Consider the following 22,710-nt stretch of genomic DNA (forward strand, 5'->3'; position numbering starts at 1 on the left):
TTTAGAAAGAAATATTATAAAAAACAGAAAAAAAAAAAAACGTTAAAGGACATTAAAACGAGCCGACAATGAGAAATAAATTTGATGAAAACAAAATATATTTTAAATTAAAGAAACAATAAAAACTAAAGTAATTTAACAAAAAGAGAGTAAACATTCTTTGTTTACAAACCAGACATGACAACATTATTGAGAGTTACCAGGGTGAGGGCGGGGGCGCTGAAGAGCCAACAGAATTTAAACCACGACTTGATGGCCCGGTTAAAGCGGCAACATCGGCAGAATTTTCCCCCCAACATCAGGTCAATGTCCGTTAGGAATCTCTCGGGACCTGTAGCAGGGAAACGCGTGATATTATTAAATACCAGACATGGAAAACATTATTTTATTTAATACCCCACGTCAGGCCCTTGATGTAGAAACATTTATAATATTTAAAGCCGGCATTAAAAACACATTAGTATTATTATCTTATAGGTTGTCTCCCTTGTATTCCTAAACTTTTACATGGGAGGTAACTGAAATGACATGCCATTTCACATAATTGAAAAAAAAAAAAACAACAATAAACCGATAGCCAAAAAAAAAAAACCCAGCAACAACAAAATAATCGAAAACGGCAAAAATAATAGCAAAAACGTGAACAACAACAACATGAAAATAAGCATACGCAACAAATAGGAGTACAGACGCAAAAAAAAAAACATAAACAGCTGCAACATGAACAGCTGGTTGTTGCAAGTATACCAACAACAACAAATGCAACACTAGAAGTATTGAGAAAAAGTGTTGTTTCAACGGCTAGGATAAAACAGTTTTAACCAAGCAGGATCCGAACATAGCAATCCACACAGCACCGTTTCGCCTAGCTTAATGCCAATTAGCTCTGCAACAACAAAACCAAAAACATCAACAGCAACGTAAACAACATCATCATTAACATGAGCAACACCTACCATATATAGCTATAGCCAGGCACTCACAAATAGCCACCAGCATTACGTTCCACCCTGTGACGTATGTATCCATAAGATCCAGCACATCCACTCCACCCTGCAAGTAACGCATTTGTTTTTATTAAGATACCCTTTTTAGACCTGTCGATACATATATCAGATGAAGTAAGCTTAGGCTGTTTCTGTGACCTTAGGGTCAGGTACCCAACAAAGCTGTGTGGACTCGGATATCCAACAGAGCCGATTCCACTATCATTATTAAGGAAACATTGCCATTTAAAAAGTCATAGGAAACAACTAAAAATCTGCTCATATTCCTGTTTATATAGTCAAGGGAAGCAACTTAAAATCTACTCATATTGTCGTTTATATAGTCAAGGGAAGCAACTTAAAATCTACTCATATTGCTGTTTTAAAAGTCAAGGGAAGCAACTTAAAATCTACTCACATTGCCGTTTATAGAGTCAAGGGAGGCAACTTAAAACCCAAAACAAGGGAAAAAACTGTAAAGGTACTTACATCAAACGTCAAAGGCAGGCCCAAGACACACATGGTGAAACAGGTGAGAAAGACGAACCTTTTCTTGTAGAGCCGGAGGTCTGGGAACCAGTCCAACACCCCAGTGATGACGGTCTCAACTAGCACGAACTGAGACAAGAAGACAAGGTCAAGGTTAATAGGTCATGGGGTCAAGGGAAGGGGTGAGGACCCCAGTGATGACGGTCTCAACTAGCACGAACTGAGACAGGAAGACAAGGTCAAGGTTAATAGGTCATGGGGTCAAGGGAAGGGGTGAGGACCCCAGTGATGACGGTCTCAACTAGCACGAACTGAGACAGGAAGACAAGGTCAAGGTTAATAGGTCATGGGGTCAAGGGAAGGGGTGAGGACCCCAGTGATGACGGTCTCAACTAGCACGAACTGAGACAGGAAGACAGGGTCAAGGTTAATAGGTCATGGGGTCAAGGGAAGGGGTGAGGACCCCAGTGATGACGGTCTCAACTAGCACGAACTGAGACAGGAAGACAAGGTCAAGGTTAATAGGTCATGGGGTCAAGGGAAGGGGTGAGGACCCCAGTGATGACGGTCTCAACTAGCACGAACTGAGACAGGAAGACAGGGTCAAGGTTAATAGGTCATGGGGTAAAGGAACTAGTCCAACACCCCAGTGATGACGGTCTCAACTAGCACGAACTGAGACAGGAAGACAAGGTCAAGGTTAACAGATCTAGGGGTCAATTTAAGTGTCTCAGTTTTTTAGTCAAATTTATTCTCTTACAGTCTTTAGTGTTTCATAGTATGGAGGTCTAGTACATCGTGTCAAATTTTTGTTGTAAACTTTAGTGTGTCACACATTTATGGTCAACTTTAGTGTGTTACAGTTTTATGGTCAACTTTAGTGTGGCAGACATTTATGGTCAACTTTAGCGTGTCACACATTTAAGGTCAACTTTAGTGTGTTACAGTTTTATGGTCAACTTTAGTGTGTCACACATTTATGGTCAACTTTAGTGTGTTACAGTTTTATGGTCAACTTTAGTGTGGCAGACATTTATGGTCAACTTTAGCGTGTCACACATTTATGGTCAACTTTAGTGTGTTACAGTTTTATGGTCAACTTTAGTGTGTCACACATTTATGGTCAACTTTAGTGTGTCCATTTTATGGTCAACTTTAGTGTGTCACAGATTTATGGTCAACTTTAGTGTGTCACTGTTTTATGGTCAACTTTAGTGTGTCAAATTGTTATGGTCAACTTTAGTGTGTCACAGTTGTATGGTCAACTTTAGAGTGTCACAGTTTTATGGTCAACTTTAGTGTGTCACAGTTTTAAGGTCAACTTTAGTGTGTCAAATTTTTATGGTCGACTTTAGTGTGTCACAGTTTTGTGGTCAACTTTAGTATGTCACACATTTATGGTCAACTTTAGTGTGGCAGACATTTATGGTCAACTTTAGTGTGTCAAATTTTTATGGTCAACTTTAGTGTGTCAGTTTTATGGTCAACTTTAGTGTGTCACAGTTTTATAGTCAACTTTAGTGTGTCAGTTTTATGGTCAACTTTAGTATGTCACAGTTTTATGGTCAACTTTAGGGTGTCAAATTTTTATGGTCAACTTTAGTGTGTCCCAGTTTTATGGTCAACTTTAGTGTCACAGTTTTATGGTCAACTTTAGTGTGTCACAGTTTTATGGTCAATTTTAGTGTGTCAATTTATGGTCAACTTTAGTGTGTTAAATTGTTGTGGTCAACTTTAGTGTGTCACAGTTTTGTGGTCAACTTTAGTGTGTCACAGTTTTATGGTCAACTTTAGTGTGTCAATTTATGGTCAACTTTAGTGTGTCAAATTTTCGTGGTCAACTTTAGTGTCACAGTTTTATGGTCAACTTTAGTGTGTCAGTTTATGGTCAACTTTAGTGTGTCAAATTTTTGTGGTCAACTTTAGTGTGTCACAGTTTTATGGTCAACTTTAGTGTGTCAAATTTTTATGGTCAACTTTAGTATGTCACAGTTGATCATTTAATTTATGTTTAACAAACGACCTACCTGGCTATCTATACCTAGCTGGATGATCATATGATGTATGTTGAAAAAACCCATTTACCTGGCTGTCTATACCTAGCAGGATGATCATATGATGTATGTTGAAAAAACCCATTTACCTGGCTGTCTATACCTAGCAGGATGATCATATGATGTATGTTGAAAAAACCCATTTACCTGGCTGTCTATACCTAGCAAGATGATCATGAATAAAACGACCTACCTGGCTGTCTATACCTAGCAGGATGATCATGTGATGTATGTTGAAAAAACCCCATTTACCTGGCTGTCTATATCTAGCAAGATGATCATGAATAAAACGACCTACCTGGCTGTCTATACCTAGCAGGATGATCATGATGAAGAAGAAAACGCTAAAGAGGCTTGTCCACGGTAATTTGGTCAGGCAGAAAGGGTAGATAATGAAGGCGAGGGTAGGACCTAGGGGGAGTGATAGAATCGAATTACATAATTATCAATTTTGCTCTTTTTGGGTATAATAGATGTAAAAACTACATCCCGGAATGAAGAGTAAAATATTACTTAAAGTTAATTTTAAAATAAAAGTGTTTCGATTCGAAAAATTACATCGAATTGATTTACATAGGAGGACGTCGCTACAGACTTTACCTAAATAAATTACATAGTACAAAAATTGATATTGTAACAAAATGTAGCAGGTATAAAAAACTGGCCTAGATTAATGCTTTAACGCTGTAAGATATGGCTGAACCGAGCGTGGAAGAACTAAAGAAAGCAATAAAACACATCCTTAGCGGAGCAGACTTGGATAGTCTGTCTGCTAAAAAGGTCAGAAAATCTTTAGAGGAAGAGTTTGAAACAGATTTCTCAAGCAGAAAAAAAGAGATAGATAAATTAGTTATGAAAATGAAAGAAGAAGATGATAATGAAGAAGATGGAAAGGATGAACCAAAGAAAAAAAATTCAGATGATGAAGATGATGATGAAAATGGGGTTGAAAGTGATGCCAACTCAGAAGATGAAGTTCCAAAAAAGAAAGCCAAGAAGTCAGCACCCACCACATCCAGTGCCAAACAAAAGAAAAGGAAATCAGCAACGAAGGCAGATGACAGTGAGGTCCCAGTTATGTCAAGTATTAAACAGATGGACGATGAAGATCTTGCCAAAAAACTTCAAGAAGAAGAAACAGGCCTGAGAAGAAGGAGAGCTGCAGCTCCAAAACCAAGAAAAGAGAGGGAAAAAGACCCAGATAAGAAGAAGAAACCATCGCTCTACAGTCGCCCATGCCATTTGTCTGATCAGTTAGCTGCTGTTGTGGGAAAAAATGAGATGCCAAGGCCGGACGTTTTGAAGACTTTGTGGTCTATAGTGAAGGAGAGGAATCTTCAGGATCCTAATGACAAAAAATATATGTTGTGTGATGAACAGATGGAACATCTATTTGGGTCAAAGAGAATAAAGCTGTTTGCAATGATGAAGTATTTAAAGGAACATATAACTGATATTCCTTGTTAAAATTTTGTCAACTTGATGTTTTTAAATGTTTGATTAGAAACACCATGTATACATTGCACAGATTAACTAGCAGTTGTAAAAAAACATATAGATTGTTTATAAGAATATACATTTTTACTATCAAAAAAAAAAAAGATAATAAAAGCAAACACCCTAGGAAAAACAAACTAAAATAATTCATTTCACTTCAAAGCATTTACATACATGAATTATTCAATAACTCATTACTTATTCAATAACGTATTTACTATTGGAATTAAAAAAAGCTCCCAAGTAATAGAAAGACAAAATAGTTTTTCTATTTTAAGAACAAAAAACAATACATAACAGTAAAATGTGGAGCATTAAATGTTAAACATTATTCAGGCGACACAGGTAAAAGTGAAGTGTTGAGTGATACGTACCGGCAGCAGCCACCTCGCTGATGGGGATGTTGGTCGACTTGGAAAGGAATCCGATGAAGGAGAAGATGACGAAGCCGGCGAAGATGCTGGTCAATGAGTTGCCGAGGCAGACGACGAGAGAGTCTCTGGGAACAGCAGACGGAACAGAGGCTCGTGTTGGGTTTATCATATCGAAGCCATTGTCAGTCAAGTCATGGGGGTAAAGCCAACCCAACCCAACTCCTAGATATCTGAGCTAGCCAGTCAACTTACGGGGGTAAAGCGAACCCAACCCCTTAATACCTGAGCTAGCCAGTCAACTTATGGGGGTAAGGCGAACCCAACACCTAAATATCTGAGCTAGCCAGTCAACTTATGGGGGTAAAGCGAACCCAACCCCTAAATATCTGAGCTAGCCAGTCAACTTACAGGGGTAAGGCGAACCCAACACCTAGATATCTGAGCTAGCCAGTCAACTTATGGGGGTAAAGCGAACCCAACCCCTAAATATCTGAGCTAGCCAGTCAACTTACAGGGGTAAGGCGAACCCAACCCCTAGATATCTGAGCTAGCCAGTCAACTTACGGGGGTAAGGCGAACCCAACACCTAGATATCTGAGCTAGCCAGTCAACTTACAGGGGTAAGGCGAACCCAACCCCTAGATATCTGAGCTAGCCAGTCAACTTACGGGGGTAAAGCGAACCCAACCCCTTAATACCTGAGCTAGCCAGTCAACTTACAGGGGTAAGGCGAACCCAACACCTAGATATCTGAGCTAGCCAGTCAACTTACAGGGGTAAGGCGAACCCAACCCCTAGATATCTGAGCTAGCCAGTCAACTTACGGGGGTAAAGCGAACCCAACCCCTTAATACCTGAGCTAGCTAGTCAACTTATGGGGGTAAGGCGAACCCAACCCCTAGATATCTGAGCTAGCCAGTCAACTTATGGGGGTAAAGCGAAGCCAACCCAACCCCTAGATATCCGAGCTAGCAAGTCCTTGACAAAGTAATTACTTGACAACGTTACCAACCCACCTGTACAACTCACCTGAGTAGGTCATGGTGGAACTTGTTATAACTTGACAACGTTACCAACCCACCAAACGCACATGACAGACTGAAGAAAATTTGCGAGCCGGCATTTTTCCAAATCTTTTCGAGGATAAAAAAATATTTAAAAACTAAATTGCTAAAAAAATATCACCATCAATATAAACCCATTCAATAAATATACCCCACATTCGGGAGAAATCAGTAGAAGGTGATACAGCCAGGTTTACGTTGGTCCAAAAAAAAGGAGAGCTGCTTAAAACCGAGTCTAATGGAGAGGTGGGGGTGTGGGCCTTTGCTCTTCAGAGGCCGCAAAGGAATTAGTCTATTAAGTCAAGTCAAGCATGCCAATATACTCCACAACGTCTTCAACCGAAGTTGAGCCCATGACATGCAACAGCCTATGATGTAACTCCTTGGTGGTGATTTCAATATCTAGTAACTCTCACATGCACAAAAGAAGACTAAATCTTCTAATAGTTATGAACAGATATACTTTTAAATACATTATACATAAAAATGGATCTTTTAAAAAAAATTTTTTTAGTGCCATAGACCTCGGTAGATGAAAGTTTACCGTTGTAGATAATGTTTTGTCCAGTTCTGGAATGATGTAGTACTTGATGCCTTCTAAGGCTCCATCAAGGGTAACACCACGAAAAAACAAGACCATTAGAAACCCGTAGGGGAGGAGAGCTGTGACATAGACTATCTGTGGATACATGGATATATGGATGGATGGGTGGATGGATGGGTGGACGGGTGAATGGATGGGTCAATGGATGGGTGGATGGATGGACGGACGGACGGATGGATGGATGGATGTATGTATGTATGGATGGATGGATGGATGGACGGAAAGACGGATGGATAGACTGACGGATGGATGGACGGATGAATGGATCTATGGATGGATGGTTGGGTGGACGAATGGACCGATGGATAAACGGATGGGTGGGCGGACGAATGAATTTACGGATAGATGTGTAATATGAATGAAATAACGTTTCACCTTCCCGGAAATCGTGATGCCCCTGTAGAGGCAGAGGAAGACGAGCACCCAAGCAAGGATAAGGCTGACGAGCAGGTGAGGTTTTATTGAGCCCATGTTCGCCATGGAGTAGCCACGCCCACAACCCAGCACCTCTCTCCTATAACACAGAAATTACATGTTGTGCTTACGGGTCCCTAGTCTTTAGCTTAAAGCATATAAATTATATATATATATATATATATATATATATATATATATATATATATATATATATATATAAACAAATAATATATATATACATATATATATATATCTATATATATACGTACATATACATATCTATATATAATTATATGTACATTTATATTTATTTATTTACTTTTATACATGAAGTTGCCTGTAGCTGTATAAACCATTTCGACTCATACATGTGTAAAATTACGACGTGAATAAAACACACAACTAAAACATTTTTACTCAAAATATTCCGCCGCTGGAAAGGCGATGGGGACGCCGCTGATTTTCGCCAGTCTGGAGTCCCATAGCACGACCTGGTCGAAGACATTCTGCTCGCAGACGCCGTTGCTTGCTGGAGTCCCGTTGTGGTACCTGCATTCGGCTATCGACACCGTCTTAATGTTCTCTATACAGTCTGGTGTTATGATTGAGACACAATAAGGACAGTGCAAGAAACAGAGAGGAATAATAAATATAAGATAAACTGTAAGAGATAATGCAACAATAAAGAGAGTGTAAGAATCAAATGCACACTAAAGAATTGTATTTTAAAAATTCAATAAAGAGGTGGAAATAACATATAGCAACAAAAAATAATTGAATAAAATATAAAGACACAAAAAAGAAAGTGCAAGAAACAAAGATAAAAAAAAAAGAGAAGTGATTCCCACTCACGAATAAAATGAAATAAAAAGATCAATAAAAAGGGGCAAGAAACAAATCCACAAAAGGAAAGTGCAAAAACATAGAACGACAAAAGGAAAGTAAAAGAAACATAGAGCCCCAATAAAGAATCGAATGGAATATACAGATTAAGAAATAGCAAGAAACACATATCCACTAAAACAAGGTCCATGAAATAGATCCACAAAATAAATGTGCAAGAAACATATATCCAGACAGAAGAAAGTGCAAGAAGCATAGAACGACTAAAGGTAACTGCAAGAAGCACTGAGTCACACAAAAGAAGTTCAAGAAAGAAAAAGTCGCAAGAGAGTTGACAACTTACAAGCGGTGCTCCAGTTCCCACAGTGGAACCACGGCACCTCCACGGCGACCGAGGCGTAGATGTAGTAGACGGCCCAGGCCAGGATCATGTTGTAGTAGATGCAGGTCATGCCTGAGATGAACATCATGGACACGCCGCAACCTGCAGGTGGATCACGTGACTTACAGAAATAGTATCATGTTCTCGGGGTTGTGAGAAATCGGAAATAAAGTTAAGTATTTATTCCAGTGACCGGAGATCGCGCTAATTCTTTTCTGGAAGACGTTAGAGCAGTCCCCTCTTTTCCTCTCTAGGCATATCGCAACCACCCCGACACCCACATGGTCTGGTGAGCTGTAGTTCACGCTAAATGTTTACATCGTAGAGCCGGGTTTAGTGACGGCTATTAGGGGCAGATAATTTAGTTTAAAACTATTTTATACTTAGGGGAAGTAACTAAGTGGAGGCTGCTTTCACGTGGGTGGGGGTGGGGGGGTAGGGGTTGGGGGAAAGGAGGGTTTTAGTGTTTTAAAGCAAATATTTTCAGTGGCAGCATTGCAACTGTCGAATTCACAAATTATGAATTACTGAAAAGTAGAAAATAAAACAACTAAATAGCGGCGTATGATACGTCGCGGGTTGGCTCGTATGATATATGTTCATATACCTATTTGAAATTGTACTGAAGTTATTCGTATTTTTAAACTAGAAATAGTGTAAACTACTACTTCAGTTTATTGGAAATAACTCAAAAATTAAAATATACCTAATTAGAGGATCTTTTCGGCCTACTTATATTTCAAATTGAGTCAACCTAACTCAATTTCCATTTGTTATTACAAGATTACAATACTTCTTATGTTTCGTACAGAAGAAAGACATAATGAAATATATTGTTACGAAATATACGATATGGAGTATATCGCAGGTGACATATTGTTTAAGTACGTCACATAATGTGATGCACTTAATGTATGTTAACTAGAAATCTACTTTACGTCAATATCACATATTATTCAATATTAATGAAAAAATACGATACGTTTTTAAGACAAGCTTATACAATCTACATAGGCAGTCTAACCGACGTGAACCAATTTTATGGATTCTCATTTTAAAAAAATCCAATTATAAACAATACAATAAAAAAGAAATTGTAATTATTTTGATGGTTTTGAGAGAAATAGACTAAAACCTGACCTCTAAAGAAGGGACAGAACTCCCAACATGTTGTAGCGCCTAGACTTGAAAATTGTCCCACCATTGACTCAAGCACGAAAACTGGCATCGCCGTGAAGATTAACATGGTGAAATAGGGGATGAAGAAGGCCCCTGAAACGAAATGGGAGTAAAATTAGCTTGTCGAAACACTTTTTTCAATTTTAGCAACTCGTCAGTGAAATTATAAAGGCTTAATACATTATAATTTTTAAAAAGTTACTTCAGCAATCTAATAATATAAGTAGTATTTTTATTTTAATCTAGTATTACAATGCATAAAATATGTTTATAATATATTTTGATATTTCTAAGGGCTTACATATTTGCGTGACGTCATTCGTGGACGGTAACGTTTTAAAAAATAACGAAAAAAAAACCAACAAACAAACAACACAACGAAACAATAACTAGCATGCAATTTAAAAAAAAAATATAGCAAAAATGTTGCAAAATTGAAATTATTAACGGAGCATGCCGTTTACGAATCCTATTTTTAGACTGACCTCCGCCATTGCTGAAGGCCATATAAGGAAACCTCCAGACGTTGCCCAGACCAACAGCAAAGCCGAGACATGACAGCAGGTAGTCCAGCCGTCCTGTCCACTGCTCTCGTGCATGCTGGACATGGTACGTTAATTAATCAATGAGAACATGCACCAAACATGACATGGTATGTTATTTAATCAATTAGAACATGCACCAAACTTGACATGGGATGTTAATTAATCAATTAAGACATGCACCAAAATGTAGACTTCATAATACGAATAAAACTTTTGTCTGATTTGGTATCGTTAATTGACAACTCGTTTTAAAACAAAGAAGGGGTGTTGTGTGGTAATCAAAGTAGGGGTGGATAGGATTGTTCATAACCTTGGTGATATTTCACTCCGTTTTGTACAAATTTCATGTTGGGATTAATATGATGTTTTAGTGGAGTCAGTGACTCTCAGATATAAGCGTCACTTTCGTTAGCTGATAGTAGATGTTGCCTACCGTAAAATGACAGGAGATATTGCCTACCGTAAAATGACAGGAGATATTGCCTACCGTAAAATGACAGGAGATATTGCCTACCGTAAAATGACAGGAGATGTTGCCTACCGTAAAATGACAGGATATGTTGCCTACCCTGAAATGACAGGAGATGTTTGCCTACCCTAAAATGACAGGAGATGTTGCATACCCTAAAATGACAGGAGATGTTGCATACCCTAAAATGACAGGAGATGTTGCCTACCCTAAAATGACAGGAGATGTTGCCTACCCTAAAATGACAGGAGGTGTTGCCTACCCTAAAATGACAGGAGATGTTGCCTACCCTAAAATGACAGGAGATGTTGCCTACCATGAAATGACAGGAAATGTTGCCTATAGTGCAATGACAGGAAATGTTGACTACCATGAAATGACAGGAAATGTTGACTACCATGAAATGACAGGAGATGTTGACTACCATGAAATGACAGGAAATGTTGACTACCATGAAATGACAGGAAATGTTGACTACCATGAAATGACAGGAGATGTTGGCTACCCGACAAGGAGTGTGGAAAGAAATTACAGCTAGACTGTTTAGGCAAGGATTAGCCACTAATTCACACACACACACACACACACAAATGTAATCCATTTATATATGCAAGAAGTGAATCCCCGTACATTTCATAGCTTCAAGTTATATCATAATAAATGGGCCTCATTTAAGCTTGGTATTTGAGATCGAAACCTGGACTCAAGACAAAGGGTCATCCCCTGACCGGAACTGCCCCCCATGTCCAAAGTAGGTGATGTAATCTACTGGGGTAGTAGCCTGGTTCAAGTCTGGCTGGCTAAAGAACAAAAAGCTTGACCCGGTAATGACCGGTATGCCAGTGATTACCGTAATGACCGTGTACAAGAGAGAGAGAGAGAGAGAGAGAGAGAGAGAGAGAGACGGGCGACTCGTCTAGTAACAAAACGACTTAAAAGAAAATATATTAATTAGCATTGATTTAACAATATTAAATATACAAATGCTGCCAACCTACGTGTGATAATACGAGCAAAATACCGTATCATTAACTAAATCATTCTTTGCGATATTAGCGTTACATTAGTACTCATATATTACTTTGTATGGCAAAGCGATACATCCCCCCCCCCCCCCGTGTTGATTCACTAAGACAAGGTTGTTAAGTTAAAGGCTAGAACATCGGTCTGCCATCTGTTAACGGGCAAGGTGTTGAAAGGCCAGCGTCAATGGACTCAAACGAGAATAGTCTCGGAATTATTCGAAATGTAAATAAAACATGCTTAACTAGGACATGTAGTTTAGAAAGGTATAATTTTATTAAAATAATTTATCGGCAAAGTTTTGAGTACAAATTACAGAAGAGCGATCAGAGTTCATGTACAGCCAATAACGAAAGTTAAACTTAAGGTTATAATTTAGGCTAAATAAGAAAAATAGAAATGAAGCCTTTAATATAACAAATTATTTTTCAAGTTCTCTGCATTTGCAGCTTTTACACTATCGATTCAAAACTATTAAATTAAAAAAAAATTCTAGCTTAAGTTTTGTTTTTAAAATTTATTTATTTTGACGGTAAGCTATAATGGCAAAATTGACAAAATACTATTTTTATTCATGTCAACAATAATGATGGAAGGTATTTTCGTCAATATCGACGTTAGGGAATCTCTAAAAGGCTAAGAGGGCTTCGGGCAAAAAGAGTTAATTAAGACTAAAGACTACCATGATATAGATCACTATCTAAACTAAAGTCTTTACTGTTTCTTACGCGGGACATATTGAATGGATTTAAATCTAACACAGGTTTGAACCCAACACCAACTCACCGATGCCCGTGAGACAGTCAGCGACGAGGCCACCGACGTTCCGGACGGCAGGTTGTGAGGAAGACTTGGCAGAACTAAAGACATACTTCATTCATCGAATGTTTGCCGCCAGAGTTGAAAAGGCTCTCTAGGCTAGTACACAATTTTGATAAACACACTGACATCCGCACTAAAAATGGATGCTTGTATGTTTCGGTGCCGGAGGAGATAGGGAATTTCCGATGAAGTTGAAAATGTGCATATTAATTGATTGTGCTGGTTTTGCGACTTTAATCTTTTCGTAGCAGAGCTTCTTCCAGGCATCTCTTCGGGGGGAGGGGTGAGCCCTTCCCCCCGGAGAAAATCTACCACCCTGCCCCCCCCCCCAAACGAGATGGTATTTATATAGACAACATATATTTTTACCGGCGTCCGCCTGCCCCCCCCCCGGAAAATGTTGTTGTCCCCCCCCCCCCCCCCCCGAAAATGCCAAGTGCCCCCGCCCCGGAAAAAAAGTCTGTTAGAAACAGTGTTTCGCAGACGACAGTCGTAACAAGACACGTTTGTATTTCTAGGGTCCGGGTCTAAAACTGGGTTGTCAGCTTTACACTGACGCTAATGGTTAGTTGAAAACAAAGTGATGTATTAATTATAGAATTTGTTCTACGGCTTCAAAGGTACCGCACTCCTTGACTAAACCAATTTTATAGAAGAAAATTATGTAGAAACTGATTTTCTAACATTTAAAAAAATAGCAAAGAAAAATAAAATGTTTCTACGTATGATGTATTCAAAGAACTATTCTAAATGTATGTATGACCATCATTTGTACTGACATGGTATCTAAGTTTAAAAAAAATATAGAAGAAAATTTTCACACATTCATAATATTTTTTTAGCTGAAATATATTTTTACCAACTTTAACTCCAGCACAAAATGACTTACCCCATAGCTCCAAGCTTAACTCCGAGTTTAGCTCCAAGACCTGGTTACTTCCACTGTGTAATGTCCTACAGGACACGTCTATAGCCTACATCGTGTAGCAACGTGTAATGCTCTACAAGACCTCTCTAAAACATTTTGTAGCACTGTAAAATATCCCACAGGACCTCTCTAAAACTTTTTGCAGCACTGTAAAATGTCCTAAAAGACCCAGTTGAAACATTTTGTAGCACTGTAAAATGTCTTACAGGACCTAACTAAAAAATCTTGTAGCACTGTAAAATGTCCTACAGGACCTAACTAAAAAATCTTGTAGCACTGTAAAATGTCCTACAGGACCTAACTAAAAAATCTTGTGGCCTTGTAGTCCTGTGAAAGAAAATATAACGGCAACACATTTTCACACCTCACCTCCACGCTTTGGTTTACTTGCTGGCGGTAAGTGGGCGAACCCCAGTTGAAATAGTCTACTTTCATTTTTAGGGATAAGATGGATCCAATAGTTCTAAAAATGTGGTAAAAATCATACCGTTTCTAGAGAGTAGGCCTTGGCCGTAAATATTGCTTTGCGTTTCTTTTCATATCGATGGAAAAAAAAATGTATCCTTGGTTAAAAATGGGCAGACTTCTGTTGTATGCCATGGTTATTTACTCTCGCTACTATTGACTGTCTCACGATTAACAGAGCGAATCGGGAATTCTAACATTCTATTTATAGTCTATTAATCCTGTATTGTAACATCGCGAATCGGAAATTCTAAAATTCCATTTATAGTCTTCTACACCTGTACTGACCGTCCCAGCATACACCGCGCGAAGGGATTAACACAGAGACGGAAATACCTGTCAGTGTTTTTGTTTTTCGTTTTAACGGATTAAATTGCAAGAGGTAATGTTTTGTAATTGAGAAAGATATAATACATTAATATGCTAAAATAAATAAAGAGTATACCCTACTTTGATCAGGATATATACTCAAAAAGTCATTTTCAGTATAATCTTATAACGATTGACCTCATATTCTGAATATATTACTAAAACGGAAATGAAACGCCAGGCGAAAAAATGAATATTGAATATTGATTTCTTTTTATACAAGGTTTTAGTTTATTTACATGTTTCTCTACACCTAGATCTAAATCTCATTGCAAAAAAAAAATCTAATTTATATCATAGCAATAGATGTATATTATACTTGTATCAGTGTTTGGATTTACAAAGTAAATGGATGAAGAAATGTATCATTTATTGCCCTTGCCTCAGTTATTTTTACATTTGGTAATTTTGGGAAAACCCGTTTTTATTTTGGTTGAAGCTAGGAAAAATAAAACACACACTCTTTATATAAACCAGTTCACTCTAGAATTTTCTAGATAAAGCTGACTGTTGCCTACGTCGGAACCTATTTATAGTCTCAGTCATTCAGGGGCGTCGTTTAAATTTTTCTTCCCTGGGGATAACTTAACTCCCAATGTTGTTGTCTAGGGGTTGATTCTTTATGGTATCAGTTTTGATGAGCTCATTAAAACATTTGATTTTTGTAGAACAGTTTATATATATATATATATATATATATATATATATATATATATAATTTATATACGTGAACATATCACTACTACGATCAAAATTAAGGGAGTTATATGACTTGACCTGGATACTAAATTTAAATATTGCTTCATAGTTCACAGAATGAATACGTAGGATTAAAGTTTAATTGAAAAAAAAAAGAAAACAAAAACAAAACAAAAACAAACAAATAAAGTAGTTAATAATTAGACTCATTAGGTCTTAACATTTGACCATGTTTTAATGATTCAAACTATATATTACAATTAGCTATTGTTGGTTCGATGTGTTTGTAAACATGTGTAGAGTTGTTATGGTCAGCAGGTATGGGTCTAAGGCTGTCTAAAATTAGACCATTACGTAATTATTTTTTTTACCTTCTAGTTTCCATAAACAAAACAGTAACGTAAGTTAAACGAAAGTTCGTTCAAAATTAAGGTCACGCAAATTAAACCAAATTTTACACGTTTTATTTGATCGACACAAATAGCAAGACACACTTTTGACTTGATCCCACTTTTAGAAAGTTTCTATATACATTTTGACATAAACATTTCAAGCTGTTATTACTTCTTCTTCTTCGTTCTTAATTATTAGTGTTGAAGGGGATCGAGATTTATCTGCCAGTGGGTTTGAACTCGAGACTGTTCGAATTTATCAACCATGATCTTTTTGCCGACCCGACCACGACTCCAACACAATTAAGCGTTACGTGTCAACTGGTTATGCGCCATTGAGGACATTGACTCCGATTTCAGCCTGCTTTTCTTTTTGGATTTGCTTCCATTGCCTTTGTCCAACCAAGAACAAACTACAAGGCAGCAGTTGTCTAATTTTGGAGTTGCCTCTCCTAGAGAGGAGTGGCAGCTAACGAGCCTCATCTGCCCGAGGGTTCGAACTCGAGACTTTTCGGTTTAGCAACCATGAGCTTTACCGACTCGACCACGCCGACCCACAAGCTGTTATTATTATTTAAAAAAAAAACAACGTAATATCTATTTTAGGTTCAGCGCAGCATATGCCAAATCAACTGTTACACGGTCTAATGTCAAGTCATATGTTACATAAAGCTGTCCAATAACACAGCATGATCTAATCGTATACTCCCTCTACATCTGATACAGGTCCCATGTTACAATACGTCACCCAGCTCTGTTATATTGGGTTGAGTTAGACTGGTGTTGCCGGCACGCCTTAATACAACTTAGTTGTAGCGTACTTCAACTTTCTTTGGTAAACTTCTCCATTCTTTATTATCGTGACTTTGTAGGGCGATTATAACACACGGTGTGTTTACAGTGTTAGGAAGATAAAGGTTCCGGGTTCAAATACGTGGTAGAGGTACATTGAAGTGGCAGACATGATGACATCCGTTTCATAATTTAGGTGCTAATGTTACCTATGCTACACACACACATACATACGCACGCGTTATCACGCGCAGGCACACACACACACACACGCACGCACACACTCACACTCAAACAACACACGCACACATACACGAATATACATCCATATACAATTTTAATAGTTTTGTTATTATAACCAGGGGTTTACAATATAAACAACCCTCCATGGATCTAATACCCACATATTAGCTAACTGTCTTTTCCCCTATAACATTTACAACACTCTTACATTAGGGCAGTGGCGTCACTAGGTCGGGTGCTATCCGGTGCGGCACCTCATGGTGTCACCCCTTACTTTTCTTTTCTCTGTAAATTTTGCAATTGGTGTCGTCCTCCCACCCTTTCCGGTAAAAGCTTTAAAGTGTTCACATTTAATACTAATGATGTTTATCTGTAGTCGGTTGTTAATACAGCTGGATGTAGCATTGTTTTCTCTAGGCCTATAGTTTGCATGTTTACGTCTTGGTGTCACCCACCTCCCATCTTCTCCCTTGTCGGGATCGTCATCATTTACTTAAAATATTTTGAAACTGTATTTAGCCATTCATTGAAAAGGCAAAAACATATTTATTCTATATCTCTTGCATTTTTTTTGTTTTGGTGTCACCCTCTAAATGGTGTCTCCCGGTGCGGTCCGAACCCACCCCACCTCCCGCCTCGCTACCTCTCTGCAGTAGGGAGGATGCTTTTTATAATCTTAAATAAAATAATTCAGGTTTTAAGTTAGTTAATTAGCTACGTTTATTGAGAGCAACAACTCAGAGTCTAACCAGATTCACTCTATTCTTTGACACACGAACTGCCACATAACTGAAGGTCGACTAGCTGATCAATGTGACGTATCGATTAATCGATTCTATACATAGGACCGTTGCCAAGCTAGCTAATCGATTAAATAATCTACACACCAACTGTTGTGTACATTGGAAAATTCTGTCATCGATAATTTTTTGTTTATAAACATGTGTGTTATAAAATAATTCTGAACATTATGCCGTAAGGACCATCATATACGTTTTCTATACATGTGAATATTTACGTTATTTAATCATCATATAATATAAACTCTCTTCCTGATCAATACATGCTACAAATAAATGTCTTATACTATTGGTTCAAAATGATTTTTATAGTAGGCTTATATGTTTTGTAAGCTATAATTGTATGAAATATAAACTTGAATGTGATATATATTATTATCTGAAATTATCCGCTCATATGTCTGTACTAGCGTCTAATGGTGGTATGTTCAATGTAAATTATTATTTTACAGACGATTATTATTATTATGTTATTTATTTGCAAACTTTATTGTTTTTAGTGAACATCAGATTTTAAAATTGCCCGCTTCAAATGATTTTAAAATGGTATTGTTCAAACCCTACCATCAAACGAAATGGGTATTTGTATTAGGGAACTGTACTACCCCACCCCCACGTCAATTATCCCCGGACATCCCCCCCCCCCACGGAAACAATTGGTGTGTGGCAGTCAGGTATAAGTTCATTTTAAAACGCTCATGCCATTTAGATAAAGTCTGTATCATTCCATTCTTTCCTTCACGTCAGCCAAAGATTACAGAAGACTATTCAAAAACAAAAATATAGAAAAGAACAAAAACAGGGTTCAAGGAAGACAACCGAATACTCTCATAACCCTGGCGGCCCACGAGAGTTGAGGATATAAGCACATCACAATGGCAAACGCAAAGGCAGGGATTAGCCGGGGCGTAGGCACAGTTTCCTCACATACAATAAATCAAAGTGACACAACAGAAAATCAAAGTGACACAACAAAAAGTCAAAGTGACACACCTAAACGTTCAGAATACGCAACTGACCAGCAAAGGCTAGAGACATATAAGGAATGGCCTCCAAATCACCCCATAAGGCCTGAGAGACTCGCTAGAGCCGGATTCTGGTACATAGGTATTATACATTACATTTATATATATATGTATATATATATATATATATATATATATATATATATATATATATATATATATATATATATATGCGTGTTTTTAATTATAAACTATTGCAATCACATCATCTAAGAATAAATATATAGCAAGTTATATTTTAATTTGGTTGACACGATAAGATAACATTTTAGTAAAGGAAACAAAGCCTAAAGCTTGCAATGCCAGGGGTATTCATCCAGCTATTTGAAGTAACAAGAATTATGTAAAAACGTGAATAAATAAAAGCAAAGCAGCGTTATGTTATATTGTTCTAGAATCAGTACTCAAATAAACCGGTAGTGATCTCCCCTAAACTTTCTCGAATATTCTTATATAAAACAACAGGGGATGGTAACTGGGGATATAGTTATGATCTTTAATCCATTTTAAATACTGAAACTTTTAAAAATAGAATAGAATCTCAGTAAAAAACAATTGCGCACCAAGCGAACGCCTAATAAAGGTGTATATAATAGTGCGCAATAGTATTAGTACTTTATAAATTTACATTAGTTTTTTGAGAAATCGGAAGTAGCGTAAAGTACTACTTCCGGTCAACGGAAATTACTCAAAATTTAACAGAAGGTAGAGAATTAGATCTTTTACTTACATGTGAAATTTCATTTATCTATCTGAAATAGTACTCAAGTTATAGGCTTTTGAAAAATTCAAAGTAGAAAAAGTACCACTTCCGGTTATCCGAAATCGCTCAAAAGTTGATACGGATCTACGATTTTGATATAATACTTGTATATGAAATTTCATCAACCTAGCTGTAACGGTACTCAAGTTATCGTGTTTACACACGGACACACACACACACACACGGACACACAGACATACGGACAAGATTGCAAAATTATGTTTTTCCGTATCAGTGAGATGTAAAACGTCGAGATTTGCAAAAATCTCGATTTTTTTTTTGCACGATTACAAGACTTTCTCTATACTTCGTATATACGAGAAAGTAAAAACAGCACAATACAACAAAATGCTAAACCATACCAGTACCGTCTTCATATGGTATTTCTTTTGCCCTACCTCTAATGCCATGATTAAAACCTGTGATTGTTTCAGAACAAGGTGACCGTGTCAGATGTTTTCACTGTGGAGGGGGACTGAAAGAATTTGAGCCTACCGATGATCCTGTAGCGGAGCATAAACGGATATTTCCTTATTGTGATTTTATAAACAATCTATCTGTTCATTCGAATACTTAGCCGTCCAGAAAGGCGATATTTTTAAAAAATATTTTTAAAACGCGGTTTTCAACGGATGTACACACTCATACAAATATTATTTCATGAACATTTATAGATTTAAAAGTTAGTGAAAAATTCAAATCTTTGCGTAGTAATTAGGTGACTCCATAGTGCCAATGAGGCGCTACCTTTTTAGTCTTAGCGATATCACATTTGAAACTAAGGTTATAACAATAAATCGTATCGTAGACGTGTGTTTGGTGATTTAAAAACATAATTAGAAACTTGGAGCAGGTATACACGTTGTCAACAGCTGTGAAAAATAACAATGTCAATGAACTGAAAAAGCAATGAAAGCACATTCAACACATTATAATTAACTACTACTGTCAAAGAATGACGATGACAGTCTATTTTTTTTTATATTATCTACTGAAAATAAATATTATTGAGAGTAAAAGTAAGTTAACTTAACCCATGCGACCCAGACGATTCATAAAGCAGATAAAGTAGAATTCATCTGTTTCTGTGACTTGTCCTGTAATGGGATATAATACTGTCAACATCATGCCCATTCGCCTTTACTTTCCCTAACCCAAGTCAGATACCCATCAGTAATGTGAGGACTCAGTGACGTTATACGGAGTTGAATCTGGGATCAAAACCCTAGAATTTGAGGAAAGCAATAAATTAATATATATACATATTTATGTATATAATATACAATATAATAAACATAACACCACATAATGGGCTGTACATAAACATATAGATGGAAACGTGACAATAATTATGTTACAAATGTGAATATATTAAAATAAATATAGTACAATTTAGTTAAATAGTAAATATTAAAACAAAAAGAAATTGTTCAAATAGAAACAATAATGAATTGAGTCAGTGGCGTAGCGAGGGGGGGGGGGGATGCGGACCACACCGGATGACACCATTTAGGGGGTGACACCAAGGCAAAAAATAACAAAATATATAGAGATAAATGATAATTCCACTTAATTAAGTGATTAATTCGAGTGTTAAAAAGTCTTTTAACAGCAAATTTGACAAATCCCTACAAGGGTGGAAGGGGGGGGGGGGGGGGGGGGGAAGGGGGTGCAAATCGAAAGTTTGAGAGGGGGGTGTAAAATCGAAAGTTTGAGGGGGGAGTGCAAATCGAACGTTTGGGGGGGGGGGGTACAAATCGAAAGTTTGAGCGGGGGGGGGGGGGGGGTTGCAAATCGAAAATTGAAAGTTTGTACCCGGGCGCCGTGAAGAGTCGCTACGCCTCTGGGGGGTGACATTCGCACCGGGTGACACCCGACCTCGCTACGCCACTAAATTGAGTGTCGGCAATCCAAGAGGTAGTATTCTTGCTCAAAAGGCAAAACTTGGACTGGTCATTTTTTTTATAATGGCTATTTCATATGTCCATCTGTCTGCGTGTCACATGATTGGATAAGCCTTATGTGTGATACTGAGTGTAAAGGCAACTGACATCTTTATAGGGAGTAAAGTGTGTGTGTGAGAGATGTATGTATGTGTGTGTGTGTGTGTGTGAAAAACCTGAGCAATTGTCTAAGACAGGGACAATTTTACAGGTTTTAACTGCATGTATCGGAAATGCACGTCCAAATGTATATATTTTGTAATGGTTCCATGACAAAATATCTCAGGACAAATGATCTCAGACAAAATATCTCATTTGTCCTTGAGATCATTTGTCCTGAGATCATTTGTCCTCAGATCATGTGTCTGTGAGATATTTTGTCTGAGATATTTTGTCTGAGATAATTTGTCCTTTCACCTTTGTAAAACACTGAACATAACAAGAACCACGAATGAATAGACCTTTGTTTGTTATTATTTGATTTATAATTCTTTAAATAAAAGTAACACATTTAATGATCATTCTTAAGTATTTACATGTTTGAATATCAATTTGTAAAACAATGCCATATATATAACCCTAATTTTGATGTATATATAAAATTGATATGACTGTGGTCTTCATTTTGATTCGTTGAATAAAACACTTTCTGAATATATTGTACTTGCATACAAAACCACCCGAATTTTACTTCAGTCTGATTATATTTTACTTTCCCAACCAGACAAAATATATTCATATTGTAAACAATAATGGTATAGATTGTTAAAGCATTGGGCACAATCCTCGATTTGTTTTCCAGGATGAAAATATCTGTTATAAAACATTTATTTATACTTTTGCCACATGAAACTACATATTACAGTGTTTCTTCCACACTTTTTTCTCCGGGGGGGGGGGGGAGAGAAGGGGGGAACCGGTTAAAAGTATATATTTTCTATATAAATTCCAAGGGAGGGGGGTGGGGTTCCTGGAAGAAAAACTGGTTAAAAAACGAAAATTAAAAAAGTTTTAGTAACTCGTCGTGTATTTTGGCTGGAATAAATAATCAATGCAGACAATAATACAAAATTAAACTTTATAGTCAGTTTAATGCAGCATTAATTTTTTCTTTTAATTTTCAAATTAGAGTGCTTTCTAATTTTACAAAAAAGTAATATATTTCAGAAAGCTATATTTTATGGCTTCTATTTCTATTTAAAGTTTCATAAAAACTTGATGTTAATCTTTAAAGGCATAAATTAACGAAAAAAAAATTAAATGGGTATTTTCTTAGCTTTTCATACAAGCAGAGTTTTTTCCAGGCATCTCTTCGGGAAGGCTCCCCCCCCCCCCCTCGAAGAAAGTCTACGCCCCCCCCCCCCCCCTTTCGAACGAAATGGAATTTATATAGAAAATATATACTTTTAACAGTGTTGGGCCCCCACCGAAAATTTTAGACAGCTTCCATCAGAAAATTTCAAATGCCCCCCGGAGAAGAAAGTCTGGAAGAAACACTGCATAGAAGCCCCGTGTTTGCATGTTTGTATACTGTTGCATGTTA

General features: G+C 37.3%; 2 protein-coding genes and 2 long non-coding RNA genes across 4 annotated transcripts; 2 read left to right on the forward strand and 2 right to left on the reverse strand.

Moving 5' to 3' along the window:
• Window positions 1-206: 206 nt before the first annotated feature.
• On the reverse strand, window positions 207-1,706 carry LOC131955989 (uncharacterized). Its single transcript, XR_009388920.1, has 3 exons — window positions 1,476-1,706; window positions 957-1,053; window positions 207-331 (listed from the first exon to the last, which is right to left on the reverse strand). It is a non-coding gene; the product is annotated as an uncharacterized LOC131955989 (long non-coding RNA).
• Window positions 1,707-2,108: 402 nt separating this feature from the next.
• On the reverse strand, window positions 2,109-12,860 carry LOC131955983 (sodium-dependent proline transporter-like). The gene is made up of 11 exons (XM_059320320.1): window positions 12,713-12,860; window positions 10,375-10,489; window positions 9,851-9,982; window positions 8,672-8,812; window positions 7,903-8,077; window positions 7,444-7,582; window positions 7,009-7,143; window positions 6,430-6,533; window positions 5,401-5,525; window positions 3,828-3,940; window positions 2,109-2,150 (listed from the first exon to the last, which is right to left on the reverse strand). Exons 1-11 carry the CDS (start codon window positions 12,794-12,796, stop codon window positions 2,109-2,111), a joined length of 1,305 nt encoding a protein of 434 aa, XP_059176303.1. The 5' UTR covers window positions 12,797-12,860.
• On the forward strand, window positions 4,223-5,078 carry LOC131955988 (uncharacterized). The gene has a single exon (XM_059320329.1). It carries the CDS (start codon window positions 4,223-4,225, stop codon window positions 4,994-4,996), a length of 774 nt encoding a protein of 257 aa, XP_059176312.1. The 3' UTR covers window positions 4,997-5,078.
• Window positions 12,861-14,423: 1,563 nt separating the features above from the next.
• Window positions 14,424-20,849, forward strand: LOC131955990 (uncharacterized). The gene is made up of 3 exons (XR_009388921.1): window positions 14,424-14,523; window positions 18,184-18,543; window positions 19,659-20,849. It is a non-coding gene; the product is annotated as an uncharacterized LOC131955990 (long non-coding RNA).
• The last annotated feature ends 1,861 nt before the right edge of the window (window positions 20,850-22,710 follow it).

This window comes from Physella acuta, unplaced genomic scaffold (assembly GCF_028476545.2).
Source record: "Physella acuta isolate Inbredline_101_S28 unplaced genomic scaffold, ASM2847654v3 ptg001120l, whole genome shotgun sequence".
NCBI lineage: Eukaryota > Metazoa > Mollusca > Gastropoda > Physidae > Physella > Physella acuta.

What these genes read in the sequence shown, in the direction of transcription:
- LOC131955988 (XM_059320329.1), top strand. Translation starts at nt 4,223, where the DNA reads ATGGCTGAACCGAGCGTGGAAGAACTAAAGAAAGCAATAAAACACATC.
- LOC131955983 (XM_059320320.1), bottom strand. Translation starts at nt 12,796, where the DNA reads ATGTCTTTAGTTCTGCCAAGTCTTCCTCACAACCTGCCGTCCGGAACG. An exon ending in ACAAAACATTATCTACAACG is followed by an intron (nt 6,534 to 7,008) that starts GTAAACTTTCAT and finishes ATCCTCGAAAAG; the next exon opens with ATTTGGAAAAATGCCGGCTC. An exon ending in TTCCACCATGACCTACTCAG is followed by an intron (nt 5,526 to 6,429) that starts GTGAGTTGTACA and finishes TGCTGTTCCCAG; the next exon opens with AGACTCTCTCGTCGTCTGCC.